General features: G+C 53.7%; 1 protein-coding gene across 1 annotated transcript in view; it reads left to right on the top strand.

The window, feature by feature from the left end:
* Positions 1–13,416, top strand: part of map3k10 (mitogen-activated protein kinase kinase kinase 10) — a 63,620-nt gene extending 50,204 nt beyond the window's left edge. The window contains exons 5-10 of the mRNA XM_038786112.1: positions 651–891; positions 2,774–2,896; positions 5,564–5,702; positions 8,232–8,344; positions 9,146–9,859; positions 12,455–13,416. Of these exons, the coding sequence (XP_038642040.1) occupies positions 651–891; positions 2,774–2,896; positions 5,564–5,702; positions 8,232–8,344; positions 9,146–9,859; positions 12,455–12,879 (1,755 nt within the window). The 3' untranslated portion in view covers positions 12,880–13,416. The remainder of the gene's footprint in view (positions 1–650; positions 892–2,773; positions 2,897–5,563; positions 5,703–8,231; positions 8,345–9,145; positions 9,860–12,454) is intronic.
* Positions 13,417–14,280: the final 864 nt, after the last annotated feature.

Consider the following 14,280-nt stretch of genomic DNA (forward strand, 5'->3'; position numbering starts at 1 on the left):
AATTGGCAAGTCATGTTGCAGCTGTATAGAACCTTAGTTAGGCCACACTTGGAGTATAGTGTTCAATTCTGGTCGCCACACTACCAGAAGGATGTGGAGGCTTTAGAGAGGGTGCAGAAGAGATTTACCAGGATGTTGCCTGGTATGGAGGGCATTAGCTATATGGAGAGGTTGAATAAACTCGGTTTGTTCTCACTGGAACGACGGAGGTTGAGGGGCGACCTGATAGAGGTCTACAAAATTATGAGGGGCATAGACTGAGTGGATAGTCAGAGGCTTTTCCCCAGGGTAGAGGGGTCAATTACTAGGGGGCATAGGTTAAGGTGCGAGGGGCAAGGTTTCCAGTAGATGTACGAGGCAGGTTTTTTACACAGAGGGTAGTGGGTGCCTGGAACTCGCTGCCGGAGGAGGTGGTGGAAGCAGGGACGATAGTGACATTTAAGGGGCATCTTGACAAATACATGAATAGGATGGGAATAGAGGGATACGGACCCAGGAAGTGTAGAATATTTTATTTTAGTCGGGCAGCATGGTCGGCACGGGCTTGGAGGGCCGAAGGGCCTGTTCCTGTGCTGTACTTTTCTTTGTTCTTTGTTCAGTTGACTCTCCCACCCGGATAAAGTCCCAATATCTGATCTCTGTGGCTTCAGGAACTGCGGAGTTGGGAGGAGGAGTTGAGCAGAGCTGCTGTCCAGCAGAGGAACCACGAGGAAGTGCTCCGGAGGAGGGAGCAGGAGTTGGCGGAACGCGAGATTGACATCGTCGAACGCGAGTTGAACATCATCATGCGGCAGCTGTACCAGGAGAAGCCCAAAGTCAAAAAACGCAAAGGCAACTTCAAGAAGAGCCGGCTAAAGCTGAAGGACGGAAACCGGATTAGCTTGCCGTCCGGTAGGCACCGTACCTCCGCGGGGTGGGTCCGGTAGGCACCGTACCTCCGCGGGGTGGGTCCGGTAGGCACCGTACCTCCGCGGGGTGGGTCCGGTAGGCACCGTACCTCCGCGGGGTGGGTCCGGTAGGCACCGTACCTCCGCGGGGTGGGTCCGGTAGGCACCGCACCTCCGCGGGGTGGGTCCGGTAGGCACCGCACCTCCGCGGGGTGGGTCCGGTAGGCACCGCACCTCCGCGGGGTGGGTCCGGTAGGCACCGTACCTCCGCGAGGTGGGTCCGGTAGGCACCGTACCTCCGCGGGGTGGGTCCGGTAGGCACCGTACCTCCGCGGGGTGGGTCCGGGGCCCAGCGGCCACAAGGCATCCATTCCCAAACAGGCCCTTTTTGTGGCACCTTTCATAACGCCAAGGTGGCTCAAAGCATTTGGCAACCAATAAAACGCTTTGTTTTTTGGAGTGTGCTCGCCATTGTAATGTAGGGAGCGCGGCAGCCAATTTATGCACAGCAAGATCCCACTTAAAGCAACCTGACAGTCTGTTAATTAGTGGGGGGGGGGGGGGGGGGGTATAAATATTGGCATCAGGTTACGGGGGAGAACTCCCCTCAAACATGTACCGTGGGGCCTTTTATATCCACACGGGGGAAAGTTTAATTCGGGTTCCTCCCTGCAAACCCCTCTAGCTCTGACCCAGCACTCTCCCCTCCCTCCCTCCATCTCCCCTCCCTCCGTCTCCCACCGTCTGACCTCGAGCCCCACCCCCATGGCCCGGGATAATGAAACATGGCTTTTTCACTCAATCCCTGGAACATGTTACTGGCAGCCTTGGGGGAATGCTCGATGGAACGCGCCAAGCTGAAACATCAGTCGGCTATCCAGCCAGGACGGGGAGCTTGACAAAGTTGAGCCAAACCCTATCCCCAGCCAGTCCCTCCAAGGTTCCCTCTGTAACTCGGGACAGGCAAGGGATCAAACCGGGGTCTTGCTGCTCCCCGCTGCTCTGTTCCATACAGAACCATGGAGAGATGCCACCTTGCTTTAATCATCCTGTTCAGGGGCAGATCAGGTCCAAAGCCACCGGAATGTAGAAGAACGAGTGATGATATTGAAACGCGTAAGATTCTGGGGGAGGGGGGAGGTGACAGAGTGGATGCTCAGAGGATGTTTCCCCTCATTGTGGGTGGGGGGGGGGGGGGGGGTTTAGAACTCGAGGGAGAAAGTTTAAAGATGAAAGTTTAAAGAGGATCTCCCATTTAAGATGGAAAATTTCTTCTCTCAAAGGGTCATTAATCTATCAAATTCTTTCCCCTAGAGAGTGGGGGTGGGGGGGGGGGGGTGGGGGGGGGAGGTGTGTATGCCTGGGTCACTGAATATAATCAAACTGAGTTGCACAGATTTTTGATCGACAAGGCAGTCGAGGGTTATTGAGGGAGGGCAGACGGGCGGGGGGGGGGGGGGGGCAGGGGGGGGGGGGGGGCGACAGGTGGTGGGGCGACAGGTGGTGGGGCGGGGGTAGTTAAGACCACAATCAGATCGGCCATGATAATGTCAGTCTTATTGAATGGTGGAGCAGGCATGATGGGCTGATTGGCCTCCTCCTGCTCCTAATTCATATGATGTTGTATCTTTTAAAAAAAAATATCAATTTGGAGTACCCAATTATTTGTTTCCAATTAAGGGGCAATTTAGTGTGGCCATCTCTGGGTTGTGGGAGATAAGACACTGGGAGGAAGGTGCAAACTCCACATGGACAGTGACCCATGGCCGGGATAGAACCCGGGTCCTTGGCGCCGTGAGGCAGCAGAGCTAACCACTGCGCCACCCTCGTGTTGTGGATATACCTGATGCTGAAAGATAACACGCGGGCTTCTCTTTGTCCACAAGGGTTTGAGCACAAGATCACGGTGCAGGCCTCCCCGAACGTGGACAAGAGGAAGGGGCAGGCGTCGGATGGATCTAGCCCCCCTGGAAGCCCCATCATGATCCCCAGACTGAGAGCCATTCGCCGTGAGTTGTTTATATTTGCCTGCTTCAGTTGCGTGAACCCAGCAACTGGGACACTGACGAGTTAAAATGAAGTCTAGTGCAGCTTAGTTTAGTTGAGTTTGATCATTTAAGTTTTGAATATGTTCAGCTGCTATAACGTCTCAAGCTTAGAACATAGAACATTACAGCGCAGTACAGGCCCTTCGGCCCTCGATGTTGCGCCGACCTGTGAAACCAATCTAAAGCCCATCATTCCATTATCATCCATATGTCTATCCAATGACCCTTTAAACGCCCTTAATGTTGGCGAGTCCACTACTGTTGCAGGCAGGGCATTCCACGCCCTTACTACTCTCTGAGTAAAGAACCCTACCTCTGACATCTGTCCTATATCTATCTCCCCTCAATTTAAAGCTATGTCCCCTCGTGCTAGACATCACCATCCGAGGAAAAAGGCTCTCACTGTCCACCCTATCTAATCCTCTGATCATCTTGTATGCCTCTATTAAGTCACCTCTTAATCTCTCTAACAAAAACAGCCTCAAGTCCCTCAGCCTTTCCTCATAAGATCTTCCCTCCATACCAGGCAACATCCTGGTAAATCTCCTCTGTACCCTTTCCAATGCTTCCACGTCCTTCCTATAATGCGGCGACCAGAACTGCACGCAATACTCCAAATGCAGCCGCACCAGAGTTTTGCACAGCTGCAACATGACCTCATGGCTCCCCACCTTGTTCCTCATGCTTGGCGCCCTGTCTTGAGGTACATTCCCCAACCCTGTCATCATTTTAAAGGTCTGGGGTCCTCAATTGGAACTTGGTGAGAGCACACCCCGGGTACAGGCTGCAGCTTTGGTTCCCCCCCCTACCCGAGTGGAAAGATGTACGCAGTAAACCCGGCGGGTGTACGAGCTCCAGGTGGGACTGCAGGGGGGGGGGGAGAGGAGTAGGTCGGGAGTGGGCCCTAGTGAAGCCCCGACATCGAGAATCGGGCCCCTCAAGGCAAAGATCTGTCCTTGTTCTAGGGGTCAGACTTTGCTGTTCTTCTCTCTGGTTTGAGTTTTACAAGCTGGAGATTTTGGGAAAGGGCGTTGTTGAAAGTGGGGGGGGGGGGGGATAAATCCTTGATCAGACCATCAGAGGCCTGTTACTATCAGCAATGGCGACACCCACTTCCTGGGGTTTCGAGCAGGATGGAAGGATAAGGACTTGGTCACAGAAACAGAAAGCATTGACCTCCAATGCGCTGGCGTACAATATCAAATGGAACAATGCTGCCCTCCTGTGGTCTTTCTATGTACATGTTTAAATTGCAGCAGTCTGGAGCATTGTGTTTTACAGCCAGTTCACTGAGTTCTTTTGAAGTGTACTTACTGTCGGAATGTGGTGATGACCAGATCATCTTGTTCTCGTGATGTTGATTGAAGGATAAACATTGACCCCAGAACTGTAGAGGGCTGGTTTAGCTCAGTGGGCTAGACAGCTGGTTTGTGATGCAGAACAAGACCAGCAGAGCGGGTTCAATTCCCGTACCAGCTGAGAATTCTGAATTCTCCCATCGTGTACCCGAACAAGCGCCGGGGTGGCGACTAGGGGCTTTTCACAGTAACTTCAGTAAGCCTACTTGTGACAATAATAAAGGTTTTAGTGCCATGGGATCTTTCTGGTCCAGTTGAGAGGAGGCTGGGTCTTGGTTTAATGTCTCCCACAATGCAGCAGCCCTCAGCGAGAGTCGCTCTTGACATTTTCGCTCCGGCCTCGAGAGTGGGACTCAAACCCACCCACCTCCCGAGATGAGAGTGCTGTCGACAGAGCCACATCAGAAGGGCGGCGCAGTGGTTAGCGCTGCTGCCTCACGATGCCGAGGACCCAGGTTCGACCCCGGGTCACCGTCCGTGTGGACATACTCCCCGCGTCTGCTCCCCGTGAGTCTCACCCCTGTGATGTTCTCTGTTGGGTCTATCAAGATGCTCAGAGAACGTAGTGTTAACAAAGAACATCGAGCTGAGTTATAAAACAAAGCTGATTTATTTTACCCTACTAAATTAAAGATTCTAACCAGTTAACAAGGAATAAGTTATTAAATAAAACAATACAGTTCTCTTACAACAGAACTCTGCGCTTATACACCTGGGGCTGGGTTCTCCACCTCGCCGCGCCCCATTTCTGCCTCGACCCGCCGACGGGATTCTCCGTTACGCTGGCCGGTCAATGGGGTTTCCCATTGTGGGGAAGCCCCACCCCGTCAGGAAACCCCTGTGCGCTAGCAAAATGGAGAATCTCGCCGGTGGAGAATCCCCCCCTCCCCCCCCCGATCTCTCTAACGCCTCACAACCTTCTCCCAGAATCCCAGAAGTCACATGGTATATGTACCACTATTCCTTATCTCCATCTAGTGGTGAGAAGTATTATTACATTATTGTTAACCCCTTTTATTCCTTACAATAAACAAATTGTAGGTGGATTGGCCACGCTAAATTGCCCCTTAATTGGGGCAAAAAATTAATTGGGCACTTTAAATTTTAAAAAAAGAGACAGAGCCACAACAGACACCAAAAGGAAAGGATTCCGTGAAGAGCCTCGACCAGCGCTGCGTTGTTGAGGAGTCTGGGCGGAGAGCGGAACCACCAATAGTGCGGTAGCTAAACGTGGCGGCCAACGGTTAATCGAATGGCTTCTTGCCCACAGTGACTCCTGGCGAAGGCAGTCGGACCTGGGGACGCAGTGCCGTATACAAACGGGAAGAGTTCGAAGGCCACAAGAAGAAGGGTCGGACCTGGGGCCCAAGCTCGACACAGCAGAAGGAGCGCCTGGGAGGAGAGGACAGGTGAGAATCATCCGAAATCGGCTGGCACGTCGGCCTGGCTCCCAGCATCCCTGGCAGCGACGGTCAGCCCTTCCGACGATCCTCGGAATAGACTGGGGATGAAATGTTGGGTTGACATTCCCGTGACACAAACGGCACTAGTTGGCTGGGAGAGGGGAAGCTGGATCTGAACCCTGCTCTCAAACGGCAGAGATTAATAACAGCACTAACCCAGGTTTAAAGCAAAGAGGGCAGGATCCAGAGACTGAGCATGTATCCCCTCGAGTATTAGAGATGATGTAAATGATGTAACTGAGGTGTTTGAGACATTAAAGAATGTGTTTGGATAGACTAAACTATTTCCCCTGGGCCTGGATAGGGGGCTGGGGTGTAGGGGAACTCTCCCCCCTGAAATGTTACTGAGGACGGGGGTCAATTGAAACCTTCAAGCTGAGTTTACTGAGTAAGTGGATTCAACCTGTGGGACCAGGATCGGTAAGTAACAGGATAGTCATGATCAGGTTTGAGGGGCTGAATGGCCTCCTCCAGTTCTTATGTACAAGTGAATTGGAGGAGAATTCTCTTTTGTGTCGAAATGCTGGACTTGCTCAGAATGAGATATTATTACTTGCATCTTAACACACCCAGCTTCTATTCAACACTGAGATGCAGCTATTTTATTCTCAAAGTGAAGCCGCAACTCTGAACAAAAGAACACTTTCTCCTATAGGGCACTCACCTAGGTCAGATTCAATATCAAGTAAAGCTCCTTCGACACTGTCCCCAACAAACATTCCCAGGACAGGTACAGCACGGGGTTAGATACAGAGTAAAGCTCCCTCTACACAGTCCCCATCAAACACTCCCAGGACAGGTACAGCACGGGGTTAGATACAGAGTAAAGCTCCCTCTATACTGTCCCCAACAAACATTCCCAGGACAGGTACAGCACGAGGTTAGATACAGAGTAAAGCTCCCTCTACACAGTCCCCCATCAAACACTCCCAGGACAGGTACAGCACGAGGTTAGATACAGAGTAAAGCTCCCTCTATACTGCCCCCAGCAAACATTCCCAGGACAGGTACAGCATGGGGTTAGATACAGAGTAAAGCTCGCTCTACACTGCCCCCAGCAAACACTTCCAGGACAGGTACAGCACGGGATTAGATACAGAGTAAAGCTCCCTCTACACTGTCCCCATCAAACACTCCCAGGACAGGTACAGCACAGGGTTAGATACAGAGTAAAGCTCCCTCTACACTGTCCCCATCAAACACTCCCAGGACAGGTACAGCACAGGGTTAGATACAGAGTAAAGCTCCCTCTTCACTGTCCCCATCAAACACTCCCAGGACAGATACAGCACGGGGCTAGATACAGAGTAAAGCTCGCTCTACACTGTCCCCAGCAAACACTCCCAGGACAGGTACAGCACAGGGTTAGATACAGAGTAAAGCTCCCTCTACACTGTCCTGTCAACAAGCCTCCATCCCAGCCCAGCTGAGCAGCCACTCTGTGCCAATGTGGCATCATTGAACTTGTTCCATATCCTCCCTTTTGAGGCCGTTTTGTTCAATGGCTCCTGTTCTCACTCGATCCTGGATTGTGTCCAAACCCAGTCAACGAAGATGACTGTGGATCACAGAGTCACTTCCAGCACAGAAGGAGGCCATTCGACCCATCGAGTCTGCACCAACCCTCCAAAGCGGCACCCTGTCTCGGCCCTCTTCCCCCCCACCCTTTAACCACCTAACCTGCACATCTTTGGACTGTGGGAGGAAACCGGAACACCCGGAGGAAACCCACGCAGACACGGGGAGAACGTGCAAACTCCGCACAGACAGTGACCCAAGGCTGCAGTCGAACCCGGGTCCCTGGGGCAGTGAAGCAGTAGTGCTAGCCACTGTGCTACCGTTTCCCCACAGCCCGCTCAAGCGGCCATCCAAGTTCCTTTTAAAAATCATTAAATTCTCCGCTTCCCTCTTCCCTCCACCCTTTGTAGGCAGCGAGTGCCAGGTGATTACCATTATTGTGTTCTTCCTCATAGCACCTCCACCCACTCGCTACCATCTATCACCCAAAATCTGTGTCCCCAATCGTTGTGCCAGAAGCCAACGCCAACAGATTTTTCTTGTTTATCTTCTCCTAATCTTCAACACCACTATCAAATCTTCCCTTTCCCCAATATCCTTGGCTCAGATGACATCAATCCCATTTTCTCCCAATCTAACTGTGTGGCTAATACCCCCCCCCCCCCCCACCCCAATCCCTGGACACATTCAGGGACCCTCTGCGGGACCCTCACACCCGGCCCAGAACCTTACCCAACTGCAAAGAGGCTTCCGGAGTCGAGACTTCACTTGAATGGATCGTAAATTGCTCAAGTCCAGAGCAGAACAGTTTGTTAATCCCGAGCGAGGAACGGTTCGAAGAGTCGCGCAGGTTTGGAGAGGTAACGTTTCAATTGTCCTTGATGAAGCAGCGGGCCCGGCTCGATGGGCCGAATGGCCGCCCGGTTACCTGACCCTGTCCCTTTGCTGCATCCACAGGTTGAGGTGTCTGGGGGACGGCAGCAAGTTTTGGTCTTCGAGCGCACCGAGCCTGGGGAAAACCCCACGACACATTCCGATAACCATGGGCTTTGCAAGCCTCACTGAGATGGGTAGGTGCTGAACTTCCATTGGGAATATTTGAAAGCGAGGGCGAGGAATGGGTATGAAAATCTCCCGCTCCCCACAGGGACGTTGAGAAGTTGGGTTAATCTCAATGAACCCAGTTATGATGGGGGTTGGGGAAGGAACAGAAGAATTGAACAGGAACTCCCGCCAGCCCCTCACGGCTTCGAGGTGCGATTGTTGAGGGCGAGGGGATGGTAGGTTGTTGAGGAAGAAGCGAGGGGACGATAGGCTGAATAATGACACTCTGGTTTGTACAAAGAACCTGTATATGGCTCCTCTTGCCGACCAAGCCCCCCCCCCCCGCCAAGGCCTTGAGAAACACGGCAGCCAATTTGGGCACAGCAAGCTCCCGCAAACAGCAATCTGATAATGGCTTGATCAGCTGTTGGTTGAGGGATAATTATTGGCCTGGACACCAGGGAGAAACCCCCCCTCATTCACAACAGTGAGATCCCTTTGTGCCCCTGAGATGTCAGGTATGGGGTCAGATTGTACAAAGCTCCCTCGGTACTGCGCAGGGAGGGTCAGTTTGGATTTTGCGATCCCGTCTCCGGAGTGGGATTTGAACCCTGACTGGGGGGCAGGGGACGGGATTGGCACTGAGCCCCAGCTGGTCATGTGACTATTTCTTCATTGATTGCAAAGCCTGGAGGCCATGCAAGATGGTGTAGATATGCAAGGCCTCTGGCGCTTGCTTTGCGGAAGGTTTGCAGGGATCTGTGGCGATGTGTGCGGCAGTTAATGTGGTCGGATTGAAGCCTGACACCAACTCCATCTTTCTGCAGAAGGACAAAAATTCCAAACTCCTAACCAGTCGCCGTCTGTCCTTGGTTTCCCCGAGAGTGAGGGCAGCACCTCGGACGACAGCTCCCCGGTTACCTACAACCTGAACGACAGCTTGAAGCGCAGGAGGAATGACCTGGTGCTGCTGGGGTGCGCCAACATCCTGGGCTCGGTGGCCCTGAGCTGCGACCTGCTGACACTGGGGCGCCAGCAGATTCTCCAGGACGAGCAGGAGGCCAAGGAGGAGCGGAAGAAACGGGACGGGATCTTCCAGCGCACCGGCCGCTCCCGCAGCACCAACAGCCCCCCGGGCCGCCTGGTGTCCAGGAGGGACGAGTCCGTCCTCCCCTCCTTGGAGTGCTCGTCCTCCATCACTCTGCTCTCGCTCTCCTCCATCTCGGACTGCAACTCCACTCGCTCGCTCCTGCAGTCCAACAGCGACGCGACGGGCGCCTGCGAGACGGCGGGTGGGACCGAGAGCCTCTCGCGGACGCCCTCGGCCGCTGGCGCGGTGAACCCCCTCGTCGACCTGACGGTGGAGACCTTCAAGAAGGACCCCAAGCAGTCGCTCACCCCCACGCACGTCAGCGTGGCGTCCGCTGTTAAACGGGGGCACAGGAGGATCCCGTCGGACAGTGCCATCCAGCAGCAGACACACATCCAGATGCACAGGAGGACTCCGTCAGATAGCAGTGCCCAGAACTTTCTGGACCCAGGTAAAACTTAAAACAAGATTGAAAACCAGCCTCTAACATGTTTTCACACAACTTTATACTTTGATATGTTGAGTTTTCTCAAATGTCTTTGAGCTTTATGAAGATTTTATTCTCAACACAACCTTATAGACTTCAGACTTTTAATTACTTTAGAAAATGTGACCACTCGGATGTCCACAGTTCTCACCCATCCCAGCTTCATTATTGTCCCTGATTTTACCGTCGACACTAACGGGATTGTAGGGAGCACCAAAGCGTCTTTCTGATGAAGGATTGAGCAACACAGTCCAGGAACAGCCCAGGCTTGATCCGTGGGGAGAATGTGGGACTAGCTCCCACGGGGAGTGGGGAGAATGTGGGACTCGCACCCCACGGGGAGTGGGGAGAATGTGGGACTCGCTCCCACGGGGAGTGGGGAGAATGTGGGACTCGCTCCTACAGGGAGTGGGGAGAATGTGGGACTCGCTCCCCACGGGGAGTGGGGAGAATGTGGAACTCGCTCCCCACGGGGAGTGGGGAGAATGTGGGACTCGCTCCCACGGGGAGTGGGGGAGAATGTGGGACTCGCTCCCCACGGGGAGTGGGGAGAATGTGGGACTCACTCCCATGGGGAGTGGGGAGAATGTGGGACTCGCTCCTGCGGGGGGTGGGGAGAATGTGGGACTCGCTCCCATGGGGAGTGGGGAGAATGTGGGACTCGCTCCCCACGGGGAGTGGGGAGAATGTGGGACTCACTCCCACAGGGAGTGGGGAGAATGTGGGACTCGCTCCCACGGGGAGTGGGGAGAATGTGGGACTCGCTCCTGCGGGGAGTGGGGAGAATGTGGGACTCGCTCCCACGGGGAGTGGGGAGAATGTGGGACTCACTCCCATGGGGAGTGGGGAGAATGTGGGACTCACTCCTGCGGGGAGTGGGGAGAATGTGGGACTCGCTCCCACGGGGTGTGGGGAGAATGTGGGACTCACTCCCATGGGGAGTGGGGAGAATGTGGGACTTGCTCCTGAACAGACTCAAAAACAGCTTCTTCCCCACCGTCACCAGACTCCTAAATGACCCTCTTATGGACTGACCTCATTAACACTACACCCTGTATGCTTCATCCGATGCCAATGCTTATGTAGTTACATTGTATATATTGTGTTGCCCTATTATGTATTCTCATGTATTTTCTTGAATTCTGTTTAATTCCCTTTTCTTCCCATGTACTGAATGATCTGTTGAGCTGCTCGCAGAAAAATACTTTTCACTGTACCTCGGTACACGTGACAATAAACAAATCCAATCCAATCCAATCCAACTCGCTCCCACGGGGAGTGGGGAGAATGTGGGACTCGCTCCCACGGGGAGTGGGAAGAATGTGGGACTCGCTCCCCACGGGTAGTGGGGAGAATGTGGGACTCGCTCCCCACGGGTAGTGGGGAGAATGTGGGACCCGCTCCCACGGGGAGTGGGGAGAATGTGGGACTCGCTACCCACGGGGAGTGGGGAGAATGTGGGACTCGCTCCCACTGAGGGTGGGGAGAATGTGGGACCCGCTCCCACAGGGAGTGGGGAGAATGTGGAACTCGCTCCCACAGGGAGTGGGGAGAATGTGGGACTCGCTCCCACGGGGAGTGGGGAGAATGTGGGACTCGCTCCCGCGGGGAGTGGGGAGAATGTGGGACTCGCTCCCACGTGGAGTGGGGAGAATGTGGGACCCGCTCCCACAGGGAGTGGGGGAGAATGTGGAACTCGCTCCCACTGAGGGTGGGGAGAATGTGGGACTCGCTCCCACAGGGAGTGGGGAGAATGTGGAACTCGCTCCCACAGGGAGTGGGGAGAATGTGGGACTCGCTCCTACAGGGAGTGGGGAGAATGTGGGACTCGCTCCTACGGGGAGTGGCGAGAATGTGGAACTCGCTCCTGCGGGGAGTGGGGAGAATGTGGAACTCGCTCCTGCAGGGAGTGGGGAGAATGTGGGACTCGCTCCCACGGGGAGTGGGAAGAATGTGGGACTCGCTCCCACAGAGAGTGGGGAGAATGTGGGACTCACTCCTACGGGGAGTGGGGAGAATGTGGGACTCGCTCCCACAGGGTGGGGAGAATGTGGGACTCGCTCCCAGAGGGAGTGGGGAGAATGTGGGACTCGCTCCCACAGGGAGTGGGGAGAATGTGGAACTCGTTCCTACTGGGAGTGCTTGAGGCAAGTTGAATAGATATATTAAGAGGGAAGCTGGATGAACACGAGATAGAATGGAATATAAAGATTTGGTGATGTGGATACCAAAATAAGTGATCTAAGCAGGGGTAGAACATTCAGTCCCTCGAGGCCCCTGTGGCTGATCATTGACCTTATCCCCACTTCCTGCCTGCTCCCTAAATCCCCTGAGGGAGCAGAAATCTTTACATCAGCCTTAAATAAATTCAGTGTTGGAGCATCTCTGGGGTAGAGAATTCCAGAGATGGATGAAGCCGAGTTGGGAAGATTCTCAGTGGATCATAAACATCAGCATGGACCAGTGGGGCTGATGTGAATATGCGTTATTTTGTCAATAGTCTTAAATCCTGGTTGTCGTCCGCTTTCGCTCACTTATTTCCTTCTATTCGCTCCCAAGGCCTTCCCAAGGATTCAATTGAGATCCCACACCTGCCGGATCCCGTCTCCTTCCTGCCTCCGATACTGCGGCGGAAAACCTTGGAGAGGGACGCGACGCCGGAGAGGCCGAAGACTCTGGAGTTTGCGCCGAGGCCCCGGCCTTCGGCCAGCCGTCCACGGATTGACCCCTGGCGATTTGTCTCCTTCACCAGAACTCACAGCGCCTCGCCCGGCAGCGGCGCCGAGACCCCCAGTAACACCGACTCTGGCGACGAGCGCCTCGGCAACTCCTGCCCATCCGCTTTGGACACCGGCTGCGTCCGGAGTTTGCTGGACATCGACCTGGAGGGGCAGACCGCTGACGGGACAGTCCCACTCTGCCGTGCCGACCTGGCCCTCCACAAGGAATCGATATACAGCGTGGAGGATGGTCACATGCGCTGAAACCACTAGGCCGTAAGCCTGTTGCTCCTGGCAACCAGCCAACAACTTGACCTGCGGCACTTGTCCCTTTGACCCCGGTTTGTCAACACGCGGTGTTCTGATTGGATGGTTAAAAATTTGAACTGTCCAATCTGTATGGAGGACCAAAAATCTAACATCCTGATTGGATGAGAGTCAACCCATGAATGACAAGGTTCAGCACTGAAACATTCAGCCCCAAAATTGCAGAAATGACCTGGATCGTGCAATAATTAATTTTAATGTGACCCCCCCCCCAGGAATTGGGACATGTGGGGCAATATTTCAGCACATTAGACTTTCAAAGCAGTTAATCATTGTGGTGGATTTAGGGTTGCCAACTCTCGCTGGGCCTAGTCCTGGAGGCTTCGTCCGATGAAATCTAACTGCTCCATTCGGCAAACTGCCTTCCCCACCCCCAGCATTTCCAAAATGATTATAACTAATAAATAAAAGAATTGAAAGAAAATTTAAAAACCCTTTTTTAAAGATTTCAACGATTTTTCTCTCTTGGTTTTGCGGGGGGGGGGGGGGGGGGGGGGTTGGTTTGATCACGACAATATCCCGGAGGGAAATCTTCAATTCCTGGAGACTCCAGGCCAGCCCTGGAGAGTTGGCAACCCTCTGTGTGACGCTTACAGCCTCCTTCCTTCTCCCTCTTTTCCTTTGCTCCACTCCCCTGCTCCGACTGGGAGAAAGAAAGTGAGATCGATGCACAACCTACTTCAGTAAAATTACTTCATTAATTGGCAAACGGAAGCCAGGATTGGCCCTCAAATAATTTTTCTTCACCCTAGACCGCGTTCAATCTCGGTGAGGGAGTTAAGGTATGGGACACGGTTGGGTGGGGTGCTGTACGCGCTTCCCACAGTAAAGGGTACGGTTGACAAACGAGCTCTTGTGGATATTTTGGGGAGGGGATCCACATTGCTGGGCTGTGATGTCACCAGCCAGGCAGGAGTTAGGATTACCTTTTGTTGATGTTCCTTTTGGACATGTGGGTGACGCTGGCAGGGGTCAGCGTTTGTTTCCCCCCCCCATCCCTAATTGCCCCATGCGAAGGTGGAACCACCCATATCGGAGGTACCTGTTGCACTGTATCGCTCATGTCACTGTTTTTGGGAAGGAGGGGGGTGGGGGGAGAGGAGAGGCCATTGAGTAAGGAAGAGGAGGGGTTAGTTATTTGGTGTTGCACACGTTTCAGTGGGGAATCCATTAACCGTGCACGGTTTGAGAAATGTCAGTGGAAAGTACCCCTGTTACTGTCTGAAATCCAGGTTTGTGGATCTGTGAGGCCCTGATTTCACATCATTTAACCCGGATGTCTTCCAATCGGGGAGGGACGGAGGGGATGTGCCTACATTTTGACTTGGGCCTCAACCA

This window comes from Scyliorhinus canicula, chromosome 27, assembly GCF_902713615.1.
Source record: "Scyliorhinus canicula chromosome 27, sScyCan1.1, whole genome shotgun sequence".
Taxonomy (NCBI): Eukaryota; Metazoa; Chordata; class Chondrichthyes; order Carcharhiniformes; family Scyliorhinidae; genus Scyliorhinus; species Scyliorhinus canicula.